The 21767-nt window shown below is 39.8% G+C and overlaps 1 protein-coding gene across 2 annotated transcripts in view; it reads left to right on the top strand.

Annotated features, from left to right (window-relative positions):
- The window catches only part of SENP1 (SUMO specific peptidase 1), a 33952-nt gene that overhangs the window by 6787 nt on the left and 5398 nt on the right, over positions 1–21767 (top strand). Inside the window, exons 5-17 of one of the 2 annotated variants that reach the window (XR_011558135.1) lie at positions 1655–1808; positions 3536–3695; positions 4364–4467; positions 4550–4797; positions 5012–5066; positions 5711–5749; positions 6852–6936; positions 8515–8655; positions 9242–9373; positions 10587–10790; positions 11325–11404; positions 17915–17982; positions 20893–20913. Coding sequence is in view for 1 of the 2 variants with exons in the window: in XM_070740897.1 (XP_070596998.1) it covers positions 1655–1808; positions 3536–3695; positions 4364–4467; positions 4550–4797; positions 5012–5066; positions 5711–5749; positions 6852–6936; positions 8515–8655; positions 9242–9373; positions 10587–10790; positions 11325–11404; positions 20893–20977 (1487 nt within the window). In the remaining variant the exon portion in view is untranslated. Of the gene's footprint in view, positions 1–1654; positions 1809–3535; positions 3696–4363; positions 4468–4549; positions 4798–5011; positions 5067–5710; positions 5750–6851; positions 6937–8514; positions 8656–9241; positions 9374–10586; positions 10791–11324; positions 11405–17914; positions 17983–20892; positions 20978–21767 lie in introns of those variants that run through there. The other variant, XM_070740897.1, reaches the window with a different exon arrangement.

Below are 21767 nucleotides of genomic sequence, written 5' to 3' on the forward strand. Positions count from 1 at the left end.
AAAAAAAAGAATCCTATAATAAATTAATATAATAAAATCACCCCCGCCCTGGTGACAACATTCATAGATGTGACTGGTAAGAGACGGTCCCTCAGATAATCTGGTACTAAGCCACGAAGGGCTTTAAAGGTGACAGCCAGCACCTTGAATTGCGCCTGAAAGTAAATTGGCAGCCAATGCAGCTCCCACAGGAGATGTGATGCATGTGCACACCAGGGTCTATACAAAACCATTTGGGCCGCTTCATTTTGCACCAACTGGAGCTTCTGGATGCTGTTCAGGGGCAGCCCCATGTAGAGCACATTGCATTATTATTATTATTATTATTATTATTATTATTATTATTATTATATTTGTATGCCGCCCCTCTCTGAAGACTCAGGGCATCTCACAACAACAAAAATAGTACAAATCCAAAATTAAAAACCATTTAAAACCCTTAATATAAAAACAATCATACATCTCATACAAACCATACATAAAGCGGAAACGGCCCAGGGGAATCAATTTCCCCATGCCTGATGACAGAAGTGGGTTTTAAGGAATTTGCGAAAGGCAAGGAGGGTGGAGGCAGTCCTAATCTCCGGGGAGAGTTGATTCCAGAGGGTCAGGGCTGCCACAGAGAAGGCTCTTCCCCTGGGTCCTGCCAGACGACATTGTATCGTTGACAGGACCCGGAGGAGGCCAACTCTGGGACCTAACCGGTCGCTGGGATTCGTGCGGCTGTCAAGATGGGAAGTGAACAGAGTACGAATGACTTTGAGTAGGGATTGTTGGTCCAGGAAAGGGCGTGACTGGCACACAACCCACAATTATACCAAGGTCCCCCTCTCCACAACCACCACCTGCTTTTTGAGCAGGAGTCGTGAGTATATGAGAACCCCCAGATTACGCACAGAATCTGTTTGGGGTTAGTGCCACCCCATCCGAGACCAGAGGTGGCAATTCTGCCTGAGCTAACAAACCCCAAACCCAGAACCACTTGGTCTTCCCAAGATTTAGACACTATAGCACAGGTGTCAAACCTGATCGTGTCACATGACATATTGCAACATTTTTTGCCTTTGCGGAGCTGGTGTGTGCATGGCCTGCACTGTGACGCATCGACCCGCTTGTCACCAGTTTAATACCCCTATTCTATAGTTTGGCTGAACTCAGGTTCTTTAAGAAAGGCATTGCTAATTTAGCAAGCATAGACTTATACTTGTAAAATGTATGTATTTTGATTGAATGTTCTGATGTGTTCATTTGTGTACTCTTTGCATGTTTAACTTTTTTGGTTTGCATCTTTACAATATTGGATATCTGTTTCTGAAAAATACAAAACCAAGTAAAATTTTAGTATAACTCAATGTTTAGTAAGAAAAATTAGTCAGATAGCCAAGTGACTTTCTTTAAAAGTATTTTTTTAAACTGGGATTAAATTGTAGCAAATTTACAGATAAAAGTACCCAGTTAATTATTAGCACAAAGCAGTTTGTTTAAACATAAAGCCAGTTGACTTTTCCCTTCAAAATATATTTTGGAAAATTATTTAAAATCTTTGCAATTACTTCTAAATATTGGGAAACATAGAAAACATATTTTTAATGTGGTAGGTAATGTAAGAGATTATGGGCATCTTACTGACCATTCCTTGCTTCTTCTCTGGCAGAATCCCCAAACTTTGAGAGCTGTCCAGCAACTGGAATGAAAACATTTGGAACAAGTGCCAATGGTCAGTGGAAGAGTTGCAGCTCTCTTGGCTCTGTTTCACAGAAGCCCAGAGTAAGTCGCAGTGTATATTTTGAAACACGCAAAAATCCAAGGTACATACATTTTTCTCATTTATTTTTCTCATTAACACCTTAATTCTATCTGTTGCAGGATTTGTACGATATGAAACATTTTGAAATGTAACAAAGCTTAGGTGTGATTACTTAGGATATAAATGCTGGCAGTCCTCAACGATGGTAATTGGGACTAGAAACTCTGTGCTAAGCAATACAATCATAAGGTCACACGACCACACCAACTTACAATAACAGCTTCAACATTCATGGTTGTTGTCTAGCTGAATTTTATGTGAATTGCACCCTCTTGCAGTCATGTGATAGCCGTTTATGACCTATCAGCTTCCCCATTGACTTTGCTTATTGGAAGCCAGTAATGAAGATCACAAATGGCAATCGTTGCCATTTGTTGCTGGACACTGTATCATAATTGCAAGTCAGTTGCCAAGTGCCTGAATTGTGATCATGTTGACTTTGAGGACTCTGTAACAGGACCTGTTGTAAATACCCCTGGTATAGTGTACCAGCGGCCTGCAATTTGGCAGCTCACATCTCACTAGGCTCAAGGTTGACTCAGCCTTCCATCCTTCCGAGGTGGGTAAAATGAAGACCCAGATTGTAGTGGCAATGCGCTGGCTCTGTAAAATCGCTTAGAACTGTAAAGAACTGTAAAGCGGTATATAAGTCAAATTGTTATTGCTACCTGGAATAGTTTTAATGGATTAATTGGTGAAGGGAGTGTCCATTATTCACAAATATCTGCAAAATAGAGAATGCATCACTCTGGTTCTTTGCATCATTTGGTAAGTTTGAAGCAACAAATGAAACAAATATATATTTGCCAATTAAAGTAATTGAGGCAGGCTGTGAATCCTGTAATCATGCTTTTAAATTGCATGATTGGGAGGTTGCATTATATAAATTACTTGCATTTTTCCTTTTCTTAAAAGACAACAAGTGTGTGAAAACCTTGTATTACATGTTCAACTGAATGGGCTAGATACCAAGTAGGCCATCTGGAATATGGGTTAAGAATAGCCGAGCCACAACACCAAGCAGGAGATGGGCCAGGGGTTGAAGATTAGGAGAGCTTATGGGAAAGGTTTGAAGCTTCCATCCTTCCATTCTGTATAGACTTAATAATGTCCATTATACAAATGGCAATAGTCTAGATGAAGAACATTAAATTCAGAGTTTAAAGTGAGGAATATCAGGTCAGAGTTCAGAGATTAACATCATATAAACATTTTAGAAGGACTTGAAATAAGCAGATCATATTTGAAAACCTCAAATGTTCTGGAATTGAAGCAGCTCACCATGGGTGTTGAGTTTCTAACCACAATTACAGGAATATTTGGTTGCAAATTTTTACAGCCAAAGAAATGGTTACTTTTTCACATTAGCATACCATATTTCAGGTGTGAAATATCCTCAAAATCCACTATTTGGATCCTTTATTTGTTTATACAGACTGCCCTTATGTCAGTAGAATCCACATGAAAGCCATATCAGTGTTAACCTCCAAGAAAGCATTGTTAAGCTGAGAACAGCGTGAAACACAGTATCACATCATTTCTTGTTGCCGCATATAAGTCTGAGTTCATTATGATTTTTTTCCACCATACTGTATAAATTGTCTTTTAAAAATAGAATAATCATGGTTTGCTAGGATAATAAAACTTTTTCTAGATTGCATAGAAGCATACTTAAAACCCGAATGTCTTTATCAGGCTAGCTAAAAAGACTTATCATTTTTTCTGCAGTATGACTGCAAATTCCTTTGTAGGAAAATCAAATCACCATGGACAAATTTCTGCCTATGAAAAATCCTTTCCAATTAAGTCCGTTGCTAATCCATCATATCGTCGGACCTTACTAAGTCCCAAGAAGTCTCAAAGAAGGTTCATCAGCACTGTAGAAGAGGTAGGTGAATAAGGAAAACAGAAATAAATTGAATCTGCTTTGATGGAGGAAGACAGAATTAAATTTCATTGCAGTGGGAAGTTTATATATTTTCCCAATCTATTTTGTGTTACCCAAGGTAATATTGAAATATATCACAATGATTGACTCAGTTATCTTAATTTTACAAAAGAGCAGCATTGGTATAAATGTCTGGTTGCTTTTAGTTCAACTGGATTTTAGGTTGAGATAGGAGCTAGGAGCTAGAAAAACAGAACAATAAAAAGTGAAGGAATTGTTTTGGTGGGAAAATCCTAAAGAAGGAAAAAAAAGAATAAGAAAAGAAGGTATTGTTAAGAGATGCCTGTAAATAATTGCTGCAGATGTATTAAATATAAGTGTTCATAGAATAATCAACTATCCATAAGCCAAATTCTTTTCTGTGGAATGCCATTATGCTAAATAAATAAATAAATGTCTGTAGAATCGTTCTTATCTATACACATGTATCTGGTGAATGAGGCTTATGGATTTTTGTTTTAGGATCTTAATTTGTTCTGCATATTATACAAACTTACTTTGTAAAAGTAGTTTAAGCCACTTTTGCATTTATAAAATATTATTTTCTATGTAAACACTCTATTGTACTGTGTACTTTCTAGTAATGTGCGATATTTTTTTCTCCCCAGACAGTTCGGGAAGAAGAAAAAGAAATATACAGGCAGCTGATTCAAATGGTTACAGGGAAAAATCTGTCAGCTTCCAAGGCCTCTTCATTACTGTCTTTACACCTGTGAGTGTCTGAAATATATTAAATAATCTGATTGTCTACAAATTTGTTTCCAAAATTTCTGGCCTTTTGCTTTTTTTTTCAGGACCACGAGTGGGGCTTCCAATAAAAAAACTACGAAAGAAACCAAAAACAAATGCATGAAACCTTTTGATGTTTGTGGATCCTCTCTGGGCAACCTGTCATCCAGTCTTCTTAGTATGCAGGAGCACCGGTCTCACACACCACTACCACAACCAGTTTGTAGTTTTACTTCCCATGTTAACTTTGATCCCAAGACCAGTACACCCATGCAACAAACAAATCTACCAGCATTGGATGTGCATACTGAAGGTAAAAGCAACTGATATACTTCAAAATACTACGGGTTTTATTTCCTGACCCCAAATTCTTAATTTACTAATTTCTCCAGGCAATCTGCACTGTTAATTCTCAAATGCAGGTTTGTTACTTCTTCCAGCCTGGTACCTAAATTAACTGAATAAATCTGAGAAAATTATTGGCACAGAGTAATGTTAAATCTTGCATCCTGTTTTGTTCAATCTAGGATGTGATTCTGTCATAATGCTAAATGGCAAAGACTTCAGATCTCCAGCTCCAAGGCAAGTGGGATTTCTGACTTGCAGAAAGTACAATTTATTGTTTTGAGGGGAGTAGAATTTTTTAAAAATGGTTGAAGTAAATTGGTTGAGCTTAGACTAACAGAATAAGGAGAGCAAATTTATTTAAAGCTCCATTAATTTCAGAGGGGCTTTAGCATGATTTATTTCTGATGTTGGGATTGTCCATTAGGCCTTAGTTTACTTTGAATAAAACATTTTACTGCATCAGTATCTTGTACAAATTTTGTGGTTTTAGGTAATAAACCTAAAATTTCAGAAGTTTTTTTTGTTTCCTCCCCTGTGAATGTTAAAGTGTCTCAGACTTTTCTCCAGATTTTCACTGCTTTTCAACTCTGTTGCTGTTTCAGAGTTTTTCTGTAGTCCATTTGCAGTACCATTTACTGAGGCATTCTGTTTCCCATGGCTTTTAAATAAGCAGTCTCATTTAAGCAGAAAGTGTGATCTTTTCCCAATTGCTGGCTCCGATAAATGTTATGAAATTGCTAGTAAATTTTGATAGAAATTTTTGTTTGATTGCCAAGTGCACAGTTGCACTAAATGTACTGGTCTTGATACTTTCTTCTGTTTTAGCACTACAATGGAATTTAAGCATTAATCCTTTCTACTTTATGTTTTCTTTTTAGTACACCTTTCTTTGAGGCTGAATTGTGGATAAAAGAATTGTAAGTACATTCCATTTCTAAACTCTTCATAAACTCATATAATCAGCTATTTATCTCTTGTGTCCCTAGTTTAGCCTCTCTTAAAGCTAAATTTATTTTCTTGATTTGACTAGCAAAAAAAATTGCTTTAGTTTTCTTTTCCATTACTTTAAAGCAGCTAAGCAGTTTGAAATCCTATTGCTAATGGTTCACACATCTTGGATGTATATTACATAGAATCACATAGGATAGAATGTATAAGAGACCAAAGCATATGGGACTTTAACAGCCGCCCCGAGTCTTCGGAGAGGGGCGGCATACAAATCTAATATATTATTATTATTATTATTATTATTATTATTATTATTATTATTATCAATCTGTGATCTCAAGACTGAAAATATTTTATAGAAATCACTGTGAAAAATCTGTGAGGGAGATGGGCAGTTAAGAAGTGTGATATATAGATAGGTAGACAGACAGACTATGAAATCACTTTTCTCCTTATATACCAATATTGAAGAGCTTTCACGGGTAAATACAAATCTTTTCTCTTTTAAAATAGAAAAATTAGCATTCAAATCCCAGTACAAATCCTAGTCTGCACTATTAGATCCCTTGTAGATCTTACAGCTAATTTGGGCAGTATTTAGAAGGTTGTTGCCACAATTCACCCTTCTGACTTTCTGAAGAACTGGGGTGTTGCTGTAACATTACTAGAAGAAATGCATTCTTTTCCCCCCTCCTGTTTACTTTTCAGGGGCCTAGGAGGATACCTTAAAACTGTCCCCACATGGCCTGAATCTGAATCTGATTATTTGCTACAGAATGCCATTAGTTTGATCTAGGAATTACCAATGAAATGCAAATGAAGTCCCAGTGTGCAGTTTGCAAGTTGCCTACCTTTAATTAAAGATGTGTACGGATGTGCATAGGACTAGCAATTAGGTTAGCAGACATGACACACTCACCCAGCATTCCCCATCCCATATCTCAAAGCAGCCTTTCCATGAACAGAAGCTGAAAGAAATAATAAGACAGGCATATCTAAAAGTGTACAAAAATGAATTTTCATGGTTGGTAATCTTAAATATTTTCTTATTGTGTACAAACTTCTATCTAGAACCAGTGTATATGACTCCCGAGCCCGTGAGAGATTGCGACATATAGAGGAGCAGAAAGCCTTGGCATTGCAGCTTCAGAATCAGGTGAGAAACCTCAACAGGGTTATTATTTTTAAAATCTCCTCATTGAAATTACATCAGAGCTGAGAAAGTTGTCTGATTTTCCAGGTGCCTTCTGTCTTTGCTATGAATGATAATAATTGATGCAACTGGATACATAGTTTTCCTTAATAGTTTTCCTTAATAGTGCCATCTGAATCCCTTATAGCAGTGATTCACGAAAAATTTTTGGTGGTCCGCAGAAAAAATTATATGCATTTTTTATATTGCACTAGATCAGGAGCCCCCAAACTATGGTCCTTGGGCCAGATACATGCAATGAATATTTGTGTTGCTGCAGAGAGTCTCCCTCTTCGGGGTCTTTTTGTGCAGGTCAAAGGGGGGCAGAAATTCCAACTTGGGGGTCTGATTTGGTCTCCTGGTATGGGGCAAAGGCTGGAGGGAAGTACTGTTGGTGGCGAAGAGCCAGAGGACTTTGTTCCAGTGGAACTGCATCATGGCCTAGTACTGGCTGACCATCTCAGCCCACTGAGCATCCAGGCGCTGGTACCTGGCCTTGCACTACCACAGGTGTTCCCTCTGCTTGGAAAGTCTATGCTCTTAGTCCTCGGTGAGGTGCTTTTGTTGAGCCTTCTTCTCGGTCAGATCCCATTTGAACTGAGCTGTATTGACAACTCTTTCTTGTGGCTGCTTGGTACCAACAACTGCTTCCTGTTGGGGCCTTTAAGGAGCCTGAGTGAGCAAGTGAGGAGTGGCTGGGAGGGGAGGGACAAATAGAGGCTGATGAAGCACCCCTCGATGTGATTGACATTGAGTTGGCCACGCCCACCCAGTCACATGACCACCTAGCCATGCCCATCTAGGCAGTCATTAGTCAGATCATATTGGTGGTCCGTGGGATTTAAAATTATGAATTTAGTGGTCCCTGAGGTCCAAAAAGTTGGTGGCCCCTGCTTTAATGCATGCTAGTTGACCATGTCATGTTTGGTCATTGTTTCATAGGTATTTAGTTCCTTAAATAAAGTAAGAGAATGACTATAGGTAACCAAATAGTAGTGGGAGTGGAAGCAACATCTGACTTCCTGCTGGCTTCCCCCTTGACTTTGCTTGTTGGGAGCTGGCAAGGAGTGTCAGAAATCATAATTACATCACCATGGTGGCATTGCAGAGCAGCACATCAATATTGCTTTAGCGACCACACGGTTCCCAATACAGCTGGTCTGAACATCCACAGGAGTAATGTCCTAGATATTGGATGTATTCTTTAAATTGGCCTGTTTGAGGTATCTTGATTCAAACATTGTTGCTCTTATAGAGGTGTAAGTGCACTGTTTCACCTTGTAGAAGGTTATAGACAAACAGGTTTATAAATTAAATTGAAGCTAGATATCCGCAAGCTTGACCATATTTGTGAATAGTCACTTTAACTTCATATAACCGTAATTCCAGATAGATTTGATGACTGCATCCTTCTGTATATCAACTAATGTAAGAAATCTAGACAATAGAGGTGGGCAGGTTGATGACAATTCCTGTTCACAGACATCTGGGATTGCCCACTTGGTATAATGTTAAGTCTCATTATTTTAATGATCTTTTTAGAGACTGCAGAAAGAGACCTCACTACCCGAGTCAATAAACTTACACCTTCGAGTTCCTCTTGAAAAGGAAATTCCTGTCACCATTGTTCCAGAAGAAAATAAGATAGTGGAAAGTGAAGATGAATTTTCTGAAATTACAGAGGTTAGTTTTTAAATTAATAGTAAAAAATATTGATGCCTTGATGAAATAAGTACCTGGATAGTAGTTTATAGAGTTGAACAATTGTTGTGGTAAAGTTATTTTTAAGCTGTGTCTCTTCATAATGCATCTCTGATAACATGCTCTGTCATGCTTTGAAATTCTCCATTTCATCAAAAGCTAGATTTTGGGGGATGTTATTTTAGCTGATTTGATAATGTTGGTAGTTTTGTTTCCTATGTTGTCAGCTTTTCTCCAAGGGGTGTGTGTGTTAATTTCAAACTCTTTCCTAAGTGCAACATTAAAATATATAGGAGGTAATCAAAACATTTCCAGACTTTTCCAAGAAAAAATTATTTGCAGAACATAATTATGTGAAATATTTTTCAATATATAATCATCTTCCTGATCCATACCCTCCCATTCCCAAACTTTGAGTATGTCTGACTAATATTTCTCCTCTTTGTGTTCTCACTCTGCATTTTGGCACTATCCATCATAAAGAAGTTTTTTTATTAGGAATCTGATTTTCAGCTTGAATTTAAAATGTCAGTGAAACCCAATTCTCTTTCCTGTTAAAAATTTATAGGACATGGAGAAAGAAATAAAAAATGTATTACGAAATGGAAACCAGGATGAAGTGTTGAGTGAAGCCTTCCGATTAACCATCACTCGGAAAGATATTCAGACTCTTAAGCACCTCAACTGGCTCAATGATGAGGTAAATCTTCATTCTCCATTTCAAACATATTGTTTAAACTCACAAATTGTGAGTTGTAAAGGTTCTTTGAATCTATCCTCTATAGGTATCCAGAAGGGCAGCTGTCTAGCCATCATTCAAATATGTTCACCTCTGCTCCTGATAATTGGCTCTACTGTTTAGCTACTTTCTTCTTACTGTTAGGAATGTTTCCCTTAATATTTAGTTGAAATATGCTTTTAAAAAATAACTTACATCCATTTTTCTCCGTTATGTAGTATAGTGCAATTTGTACAGGTAGTCGTCCTTAAGTCATGCTCATTTGTTCAGTGACTGTTTGAAATTGCACAGGCACTGAATGAATGGCATTTGCCCAATCTTGCAGTGCCTTCCTTAAAACTGCAGAGATTCTTCAACTTTTCCCATCCCTTGACTCCCCCTTCCATCTCTGCCCTTTCGCCTGCTGTACTCCACAGCTGCTGCCCTCCTGTGTTCCATCATCCCCAGATGACCTTTGTCGTCTTCTTGCTCCCACTGCTGATCAAGCAATTCTGACCCTTTGAGAATCTTTCTTGAAATCATACACATTTTCTTCATGAAACCTTAGGAAGAAGGGTTTGTGTGGCAGCAACTGTCCTGTGAAGGGCCAGGGTGGATACTTCTAGTAAGCCGTAAGGTATTTCCTAAAAAGAGAAACACAATAACCAAGGGCAGCCAAAAAAAAAAAGGTAGAAAAAGTGCCATTGGAGAAGCAGCAGTTTCTGATTTCTTTCTGGTTTCCTCATTGAATTTCCTTATGTTAATATAGCAGGGAGCATTGGACTCTTCCTTTCCTTTCCTTTCTTCCCCTTCCCTGCAGTTAAGTAAATGGCTGCTGCTGGATGGGGGAGAGTGTGAGGGGTTGTGAGACTGGCTGGAAACTCATGACAAAGATGAAAATGAAGATCACATGACAGCAGCAGCCAGTAGCACTAAAGCACCTGCAGCTTCCCTAAATTTAATTACTTTAGGAGTCATGGGTCCTGGACTTTGGACACATTCTGTGAATTTATCCCATTAGAGGTACAGTACTTGGTTCAAAAATTGTTGCCCTATGATGCACTGTTTCACCCAGGTCCATGACACCAGCTTTTTAGAGGCATATACAGTACCTGTAGGTAGATGCTTTTTAGGAATAGAGAAGAACTGTTTGAAAAAATTGCCAAATACTAACATGTATTTCTCTTACACACAGATTATTAATTTCTACATGAATATGCTGATGGAGAGGAGTAAACAGAAAGGCTTTCCAACCGTTCATGCATTTAACACATTTTTCTTCACCAAGTTAAAAACTGCTGGGTATTCAGCTGTAAAACGTTGGACTAAAAAAGTAGATATATTTTCTGTGGATATTTTATTGGTTCCTATTCACCTTGGTGTCCATTGGTGCCTAGCAGTGAGTATATTATGTGAATTTGTGTAAGTGTTCAAGTGAATTCACACCAGCTCTTTCAAATATTCTTTGCCTGTTCTGAATGCATTCCAAATTCATTCTTTATGGTGGCTTTTCATTTTTGCATTTTTACTTTCCCAAATGCTTGCTCCTGAAACACTTTTTCATTCTGTTTCCTGCATTATTTAATTTAAATTAAATTATTTAATTTATAAACTGCCCATCTCTTGGGGGACTCTGGGTAGCATACAGCAACAACAATAACAATAGTATACAATAATTAAAAACCCTAATGTTAAAAGATATCTATCCATCTATCATTCATCGCTTCTGGCCAGCAAAGCCATGTTTTTAAAGCCTTTTGGAAGGCCAGGAGGGTGGGGATGATGCAAATCTCCGGGGGGAGGGAGTTGGTACCAGAGAGCCGGAGCCGTCATAGAGAAGGCCCTTTCTTGTGGGCCACATTATCCCAAATGTGTGAAAAGTACAACTGTAATATTATGCCAATGTCTTAATGCAAAATTTTTGCCTCGTTAGGTTACCGACTTCAGGAAAAAAACAATCACCTACTTCGATTCAATGGGTGGATCCAACAGTGAAGCTTGCAAGATACTCTTGTGAGTATCTCTTTTACATTAAATATGTTCATGTTTTTCTCATTATCTTACGATGGATAGAAACAGTGTTCATACCAAATGGTTGTTGCTGTTATAATAGCAAGGTTAAATAAGGTTCAGGAGGGAAGTGTTTTTAATAGGAAAGTGAACACAAGAACAAGGGGACACAATCTGAAGTTAGTTGGGGGAAAGATCAAAAGCAACATGAGAAAATATTATTTTACTGAAAGAGTAGTAGTTCCTTGGAACAAACTTCCAGCAGACGTGGTTGGTAAATCCACAGTAACTGAATTTAAACATGCCTGGGATAAACATAGATCCATCCTAAGATAACCCCCCCCCCCCTACTTAAGCAGGAGACTACATTACAAAGAACTGTTTATTAAAAGCTCAATGAATTTATTGTTCAAACTATTTATTAGAGTGTAGTACATAGAATAATAGAGTTGGAAAGGATCTTGGAGGTGTTCTAGTCCAACCCTTATTTGAGCAAAGGACCCTATACCATTTCAGATAAATGATTATGCAGTCTCATTTTGAAAACCTCCAGTGATGGAGCACCCACAACATATGGAGGCAAAATTTTCTTTTGCTCTCAGAAGTTCAAAATATTGCTTCAGTGAAGCATTTCAAGGTCCTTGTGCCAGAGTAAGCTCAGCTAGAATTTATTTCATCCTCCTTTGATGTTAGATTATTCTACTTAGTTTAATATATTACTTGGCCATTTAAAAACAATACCTAGCTAAATGTAAAAATGCGTATGTGGGTATTGATATTATGAAATGTTTTAACATTAATATAACATTACATAAATGGTCAAAGGCGCCAATAATCTATCAGGCATTGTAAATATTAGAGAAACTGACATTTTTATGGGTTCATTTTAACAGTATTTATATCCACAGAAAATATGTATTTTTGTGAATGGTGAGTGGGTAGGTGGGGAGATAATTGGTATCATTGATAAATCAGCATGTTACAAGACATATCAAGCAGGCATTTCAGGATAAAACAAAATGGGAAGTTTGCTTGTAAGCACATACTGTACATATACTTGTATGTTTTTAGAGTCTTGTTTCACTGACAGCACTATCTAAAATCCTGTCTGTCATTTACAGAACAAGTAGTAATAGTAATAATAACAACAACAACAACAACAAGAATAATAATAATAATAACAATAACAATAAAAAGTCCTTTAAAAGGTGGGCTATATGGCATAGGATTTAGAAGCATTCGAAAGTAAATAAGTTTTTAAAAAGTGTTATTAACAATGCATATCAGTAAAACAAAAATATTCATGAATTTCATCTTAACCCTTACAATGGATATTGTACCCAGAAATAGTCCAGACTGGAAAATAAGCTAAAAAAGTAAAATTGAATTAATACTGAAGAAAAATATTCTGCTGGACGCTTTCAGGTAGCCCTTGGCTTATGACCACAATTGGGACTGGAAATCAAGTCAAAAGTCAATGAGGTCATGTCAAGGAACCCACTTGATTGGATCATTTTGTTTTTACATTTTTATGGGGCTCATTAAGCAAATCACTGGCTGGTAAGTGAATGTCAGGGTCATTAAGCAAACAGTGCAATTTTTAGGTGAACCCGTTCTCCCGAAAGGACGTTTTTTGCTGTAAGCCATCAAAGAATGTTGAAAATTGCAGTTACATAATCATCGGACACAGCAACTGGTTGTAAAGTAAAGATACCCTATTTTTTGGAGTATAAGACGCACCTCCTCCCCCCAAAAGAGGGTGGAAATATTGGTGTGTCTTATACACCAAATACAGCAATTTTTAATCTCTTGAAGCCCCATCCCCGTATCCCATTTTTGCGAAAAATTGACTCATTTTTCACAAAAATAGGGTGCGCAGAGGGTGTGGGAGGCGTGCAGACTGGGGGCTGGGGAAAGGCAAAAACACACCCATTTTTGTGTGGGGGAAATGGGCATTTTATCTTCCTCCAGCCCCCAAGAGCAGTCTGCAGGCTTCCCAAACCGGTCTATTTTTGCAAAAACAAAAAAAATGGGGTGTCCAGAGGGTTTGGGAGATTTGAAAACGTGGTGCGTCTTATACAGCAGTGCATCTTATAGTTGATAAGTGCCCAAAATATGGTCATGTAACCACAGGGACAGTGGACATTTTTAAATGACCAGATGTGTTTACTTCCCATAACACACACATTCAGAGACCTTTGTAACTCCAAGGGGCAGAAAAGGCTTGGCTGTAAGTTGAGGACTATCTGTGCTTATCTAGCAACACAGTACAGATAGTCCTTGACTTGTGATCACAATTGAGCCTGAAATTTCCATCACTGAACAAGGTAGTTAATTGAGTTTTGCCCCATTTTCTGACTTTTTGCCATGGTGGTTAAGAAAATCATTGCAGTTGTTAAGTGAATTGTGGCTCTTAAATGAATCTGGCTTCCCCATTGACTGGGAAGGTTACAGATGATGATCAGATGACCTTGGGATAGTCCAGCTGTCACCAATGCCAAGGGCCTGAACTTTAATCATGTGGCAGTGGTGATGCTGCAGTGGTCATAAGTGTGAAAAATACCGTGTTTCCCCGATAGTAAGGCAGTGTCTTACTTTCTTTTTACCCCCCAAAACCCCACTGTGTCTTACTTTGGGGGTATGTCTTATATTGTCCCGGGCACCAGGGTCGGCTCGTCTTCGGGCAGCCTGGTGCCAGCTTTCTCTTTCCGCGGCGGCGGCGGCAGGCTCCGGAGGGAGCTTGGGTGGTGGCGAGAAGACGGGATTCTGGGTGCCGAGCGCCACTTGCCCGCCGTTCACGCCAAGGACAGGCAGCCCCAGTTCCAGCGCCTCGGCCTGCTCGCCCAGCGGGGAGAGCAAAGGCGGCGGCGGGAGTAGCGGAGGCGAGGCGGAGAAGAAAGAAGCGGCGGGGTCCAGCCCTCTAGCCGGCGCCTCGCCTTCTCCGCTCTCCGTGGCGGGGTGGTCGATGCCGGTGGCGGCCGCGGCGCTAGTCTTGGGGAGCGATGCTGCCGAGGCGCAGCTCGCTGACGGGGCTGGCAGTGGGGCTCTTTGCCGTCTACGTGGCACACCCGGCCCTTCTGTACTTCTCCCCGCTGGGCAAGAGGCAAAGGCGGCGGCGGGAGTAGCGGAGGCGAGGCGGAGAAGAAAGAAGCGGCGGGGTCCAGCCCTAGCCGGCTGGACCCCGCCGCTTCTTTCTTCTCCGCCTCGCCTCCGCTACTCCCGCCGCCGCCTTTGCCTCTTGCCCGGCGGGGAGAAGTACAGAAGGGCCGGGTGTGCCACGTAGACGGCAAAGAGCCCCACTGCCAGCCCCGTCAGCGAGCTGCGCCTCGGCAGCATCGCTCCCCAAGACTAGCGCCGCGGCCGCCACCGGCATCGACCACCCCGCCACGGAGAGCAGCGTACGATACCGAGCGCTCGAGCGCGATCACCTCCCCGGCCGCTTCGCTTCTTCGGATCTCCCTTCTTTCGACAACGGAAACGGAGGCGGGCCGCGCGGAGAGTGCTGGGAAATGTAGTCTCTTAGAGAACAACGGCATATCATGGCGAACGCGTGCAGGAGTAAGCTGGCTGCAACGCGAGCGCTAGAAGTACATCAGCAAGGTAACAGGAATGCTAACCTTAACAAGCTACCGTGTTTCCCCGAAAGTAAGACATATGTCTTACTTTCGGGGTATGGCTTAAATTAGCCGACCCCCCTGAAACCCCCCATATGTCTTACAATCGGGGGGGGTCTTACTATCGGGGAAACACGGTAGTAATGACATTTTTTACAATGCCATTGTAACTTTGAATGGTCACTAAACAAATGGTTGTAAGTCGAACGCTACCTATAATGTTAAGTTAATGCTCATCCATGGGTTGTCCTTCATCTGCAGGAACACATGTAATCATTTATGTGTGTCAGTGAAGGCCACAGTATCCCTGATATCCAAAGCGACCTGACATACTTATAACATTTCCAGAAACAAATTCCTTTCCATCATATTCAAGCAACTTGTAGTTTGGGCATTACGGTAATAAGTTTTCTGTGAGGCGCTTCCTGAGAGGAGATTTCAGATGGCAACTAGTGCAGAACACCAGAGCTAGGCTTCTCATAAAACCTTTTCTAAAGGCTATTAAGACATCTCCCAGATAAGTTGTTTGATAAGTTTATGAGTTGCAAGTTGTTTGAGGAACTGCTTATTTTCTTACATATTTTAGTGATCATGATATTCTGCTGAGGGTGCCCAGTTCAATATATTAAGATTATCTGATGTTATCTGGCAATTAAGTCCAGCCCCACAGTCTCTTGTGAAAGCATCCACCAAATGAACAAGCTTCTGGTGGAAATTAAGCCAGCTTTCACTGTGGAAGCTTTTCATCAGAAATTAGAATCTACTTGTTTGCTCTTGTCTTCTCCTGGTTTTGTTTGACATTTTTAAATTAGTGATCTTGATTACATAGTCTGTGAATGCTACTCTAATCTCTAGTGACTTTACCATTTCTACAATCATTGTACTTAAAAACACGAAGAGTATACATAAGAAAATGCTACAGGAATACTGTAAAATTAAATTTAAGAAAATTTAAAAAAACAGCAATTGACGTAAGTTTTCTGATTGCATAAATCAAAATGACATAAAAGATTTGCTAGGGTTAGCACCACAGGGAATTTACCTTTCTGGAATTTAACCAAATATTTTTCAACTTTCTTAGTATACTGAATGTGATGAGAGTTAATGACTATACAGTGTTCCCTCGATTTTCACGGGGGATGCGTTCTGAGACCGCCCGCGAAAGTCGAATTTCCGCGAAGTAGAGATGCGGAAGTAAATACACTATTTTTGGCTATGAATAGTATCACAAGCCTTCCCTTAACACTTTAAACCCCTAAACTGCAATTCCTCCTTCCCTTAGCAACCATTTAGATTATTACTCACCATGTTTATTTATTACAGTTTATTAAAAAAATATTTATTAAAGGTGGACGAAAGTTTGGCGATGACGTATGATGTCATCGGGCGGGAAAAACCATGGTATGGGGGGGAAACCGCAAAGTATTTTTTAATTAATATTTTTGAAAAACCGTGGTATAGCCGTTTCGCGAAGTTCGAACCTGCGAAAATCGAGGGACCACTGTACTTGTATACTGGCGCATTCTTAGAAAGCTATTTATTTGCATTTAATATTCAGGGGAAAGTGTGTTCTCAACCTTGGATAGATCTACAGTGTAGAAATTTTGGAGACCATCCACCTTTATTCCTTTAAAGCATTTCTACTCTTCCAGGAACTTAAAAAGGCAAGCATAAACGTATAAATATGTCCTACAAGCTTCAAAACACAGAGACATATTTTTACAGTTGACCAGGGTGGACTGGAGATGGGTCTTCTTGTTCTAGTAGTTAGTAGCAAATTCTACTACAGTTGCTACTCCTGTAGAGTCAATGTGTGTATGTCAGCATTGTGTCAGGGCAGGCAGTGAGATCTGCAAGCTACTATGGCAGGGCTGTCAAACTCATAACCCACGGGCCGGATGTGTTACGTGCTGACCACACCCACACCTGGGTTAGCAGAGGGAGGGAAGTCCTGATAACGTCACCTGATGACACCGTGACAGTGCAAGTTTAATGTCCCTGTACTATATTGTTATTGGCAAAATTAAAGCCCAGAAATTGCTCACGAAGCTTAGTGAAATTCTCATTGTAGTTGGTGGTTAAAAAAAATACTCAGTAGGACTTGATAACTCTTCCTGTCTCTTATACTAAAGGATTGCTTTGTCAGTAGTCAATACGTCGTCCTCATTTTCCTAGAAAAAAATATTTTTCACTTAGGAGATAATTGAGCGTCTCTCATTCAAGAGCTCATTGTAAAGCAATGTTTGTCAATCTGGATGTGTGGGATTCATCTTACAGACTTTTCAGCAGTGCCAAGAAGTTTGTGGTGTGCACCTTTCCAATTGGAAAGATGGCAATAGTTAATTTGTGTATTGTTTTGGAACAGTGGCTTTGTATAAAGGAAATAATATATGCATTGAGGATTTTTCCTGTTTTGCACCATATTTATCACAGTAATCTCAATAGAAGAAATCACCAATGTAAGAATTGCCACGGCAAATTACATTGCCAGTTCTTGTCTGGAATTAGAAGCAGGCAATAGTAAAAAGTTAAGGTTAAGTGAAAGATAATTGGGTCAATAATATATTTAGAAATATATATTGGATTATGTTTTTTGATTGCTAAATAATTTGATGGTTGCCCTGAGAATGTTGTAGTTACAGCTTTTCTGCTAGTTTAATCTTTCTGGTAGTAAGAATGGGAAGACTTCAGTTTGTCTAGATCAGTGTTTCCCAACCTTGGCAACTTGAAGAGATCTGGGGAATTCTGGGAGTTGAAGTCCAGATCTCTTCAAGTTGCCAAGGTTGGGAAACACTGGTCTAGATGACTAGTGGACCTCTAGAATAATGCAGTGGGAACTCAGCTTTTAGCTGATAGTTACCCTTTCCATAACTGTTTTTCCCTTTCTATTTCCTTTCAGGAGGCTTTAATTGGTTGAATGCAGTGGGAGGATCACACCGGGAACAGGGGACAGAGGCCCTATTCATGGTTAGTGACCCTTTCATGCTTTCAATCTTTAGAGCTTCCTGATTTTTGGTGAGTTTTGAATGATTTGTCTGTCCCTTTTTAGAAAGGGAAGAGATTCATGGTGTTATAGATCTGTGGTTTAATTCTATAAGTTGTATGTCCTGTTTGAAAAATCAGTTAAGGAAAACATATTAATCTAATTTAGCCTAAGTGTCATACTACGAGTAAGGATTTTAGAAAGCCAGGATAGCTTAGCTTTCTTCTTGCTGTACAAAGTTGATGATGAATAGCTGATGAAGTGATGGAAGGATTATGATATTTAGCTGATTCATGTATTTCCACCCTTGCTAATTGTGTCACTTGGGTCTTAAATGGGCTGTTTTCTGAATATATTTTACATTATGAAAATGGGGGTGGCAATTCTCATGAAGGAAGTGGTTTGCCTTAAAATACCAATAGCAAAATATATATTGCTTCAGAAGTAGTGAAAAATGAAGCCTTCAAAAGATACGTGTGTGAGAGTTTAAAATGTAAGGTTGAAGAAAATACCTGAAATGCTTTGGGACATGCACAATACCTTCTTGAACACCTGCATAGTGCTCATGTCCTTTGCATCCATCAAAACATATTTTTTTGGTAAGTGGTTCTAATGTATGTTTTGATCATATTTCAATACAAATTAGATATTATGTATGTACTCATTGTTTATTGGCAGAAGGCAGTATCCTGGTCCATCTTATTTGAGTTTGGAAGCTAGGCAGGTTTAAACTTACTTAATATTTGAATAGAAGATTACTAACAAATTCCTGGATTGTATGTTATGATGAGTAAATGAAAAATATATATCAGAAGGCAGTGACATTTTTGCATTTTTGCTTAGAAAACTACATGATGTGTCTGTGAAGTCAACAGTAGCTGAGCTCAGATTGGAGAAAACTGAACCAAATGAACCACTGCTTGAAATTTTAAAAAAATGCAGTTACCTCAAGCCAGGTGCAATAGCAATAGCACTTAGGCTTATATGCCGCTTCACAATGGTTTACAGCCTTCTCTAAGCGGTTTACAGAGCCAGCATATTGCCCCCAACAATCCAGGTGCTTATTTTACCCATCTCAGAAGGATGGAAGACTGAATCAGTCTTGAGTCTGATGAGATTTGATCTGCCAAACTGATGGCAGCCGATGATCAGCAGAAGTAGCCTACAGTACTGCACTCTAACCACTATGCCACCATGGCTCTTAGTAGATATATATAGTACTTGCAACAATGATAAAATACAACTTTTTTGAACAAGCCCAAGAGCACTAGAAATTTCCATACAAAAATAATTGAAACAAATAGTAAATTGTTCATCCTTTGTCAAGACAAGAAAATCCTGAATATGTGTACAGTGATCCCCCGATTATCGCGAGGGTTCCGTTCCAAGACCCCTCGCGATAATCGATAACTCGCGATGTAGCGGCACGGAAGTAAAAACACCATCTGCGCATGCGCGTCCTGTTTTCCATGGCCGCACATGCGCAGATGGTGGAGTTTGCGTGTGGGTGGCGGGGAAGACCCCTTCAGCCGCCCAACAGCTGATCTGCTCCGCAGCGCGGCAGCAGCGAGGAGACGAAGATGGGGTTTCCCCGTTGCCCAGGCAAAGGGGAAACCCCAAGATCGCTTGCCGCTTGCCCGTTCGCCCGCCTGCCCGGTTGCTCGCTTGCAGCGCGGCAGCAGCGAGGAGCCAAAGATGGGGTTTCCCCGTTGCCCAGGCAAAGGGGAAACCCCAAGATCGCTTGCCGCTTGCCCGTTCGCCCGCCCGGCTGCTCGCTTGCAGCGCGGCAGCAGCGAGTAGCCGAAGATGGGGTTTCCCCGTTGCCCAGGCAACAGGGAAACCCCATCTTCGGCTCCTCGCTGCTGCCGCGCTGCCGAGCAGATCAGCTGGTGGGCGGCCGAAGGAACCTTCCCTGGGTGCCGCCCGCCGCTCGAGAGCAAGAGGGGGAGAGATAGAGAAAGAGAGAGAAGGAAAGAAAGAGATGAGAGAGGGAGGAAGAGAGTGTGAGAGAGGAAGAAGCAAGATAGAGAAAGAGAGAGAAAGAAAGATGAGAAAGGAAGGGAGTGACGTCATCGGGTGGAAAAATCGCGATATAGCCATTTGCAATGCTCGGGATCGCGAAACTCGGGGGATCACTGTATATAGTAGTGCAAGTCTATTAGGAGTCTGCGTTGTTTGACAATCACTCAAAAGATATATGTCAGATTGTGCTTGAGATTTCTTAAGATTGCTGTTGTTCATTAAAGCGAGCTTCAAAATGGGTGCTGTGTCTTTAGGAATTGCATTAACTTTGTGAATTAATGTTGTTTGATGCAGTGTAAGGATTTCTTTGAACAGTGAAGCTGTGGTATGGGGACCATTTATTGAGTAACATAATGGACCTGCAGAAAGCATTTCTTCTGAGTCACAGAATATGTGTGTTTTTAAAGTACATTTACTGGGTAAAACACAAGCAATAGAGCTGTTTTGGGTGTTTAGAAAAAGAATCTCACTTCATGCTTTTCTGTGTGTCTTTCTCATTTTAAAATGTCGTTTTGTCTTGAAATCTTGCCACATGTATAGTAACAGTTCTCTCTTGAGATTCAGCATTAGAGCAGGGAGATAACCTTATTTGGGAACTGCAGTATGCATGAAGTTATAGGACGAAGGCCAATTGGCAAGGGCTTTTCTGTCTAGGAACGGAAGAACAGGATAAAACTGCTGAGGGAAGCAAGAGGTCAAAACTGCTCATTCACCCTTTGATAAAAGGGATTTATTGACTTGTTTACTTGACCATCCTGATAATAACTGAATATTTTTGCTAAATAAAATTCTTAAAATACAACATCCATTAAAAGCCTTTCATATGTGTTGTTGTGTGCTAAAATGTTTGTGTTGTTTTCCAATCTCTGCAGGCAGTACTTAAAACAGGAAAGCCTAGATAAAAAGCGCAATGAATTTGATACCAATGGTTGGATGCTCCTGTGTAAAAGAAGCCAGGTATGTATGGCTGATTTTATAAGACTGAGTTGTTTGTATTATTAATCAATACAATATCAACTTTATTTGATTAGTCAATCGACCATATCAAAGCGAGAAAAAGGACCACATCGGTTGTCATAAAACTGTGACTGGTTAAAATACAATAAAATTGGATAAAATAGAGGGAATTTGAATAAATAATAAGTTAAAATGCAGTATAATAAGCTAAAATTGAGTAGTAAAACATTAGAATATAACTCGTGCAAAGGATTATATTAAACAAATCTAAGATACTGATATAAAATATTCTTAAGTAAGTTCATCTCCTTTGCATGCCACCCCAATATGCTCTATAAAACGTATTCTCATCTGAACAGCCCTGACTATAAACTTAGCGGTTCTAGAAACTACAAATATATTTGTACCCTGAAGAAAATATGATAATTGTTTATTACAGTCCCAGTGTATGATTTTGTCAAGTAGGGGCTGTAAATACTGAGGTCTTACTGAGGAGTATACCGTATTTTTCGCTCTATAAGACGCACCTGCTGATAAGACGCACCTAGATTTTAGAGGAGGAAAATAGAAAAAAAATATTTTGAGCCAAAAAGGGGAGAGGAAGAGAGGAAGGAGTGAAAGAAGGGAGTGAGGGAGGAAAGAAGGGAGGAAGGAAAAGGAAAGCAAGAAATGGAGGGAGGAAAGGAAGGAAAGAAAGAAAGAAAGAAAGGGGGAAGGAACAGGAACAGAGGAAGGAAGCAAGGAAACTTATGAAAGGGGAGAGTAAGAGAGGAAGGACTGAAGGGAGGGA

The sequence above is a fragment of the Erythrolamprus reginae genome, chromosome 2 (assembly GCF_031021105.1).
Source record: "Erythrolamprus reginae isolate rEryReg1 chromosome 2, rEryReg1.hap1, whole genome shotgun sequence".
In the NCBI taxonomy this organism is placed as follows: Eukaryota; Metazoa; Chordata; class Lepidosauria; order Squamata; family Dipsadidae; genus Erythrolamprus; species Erythrolamprus reginae.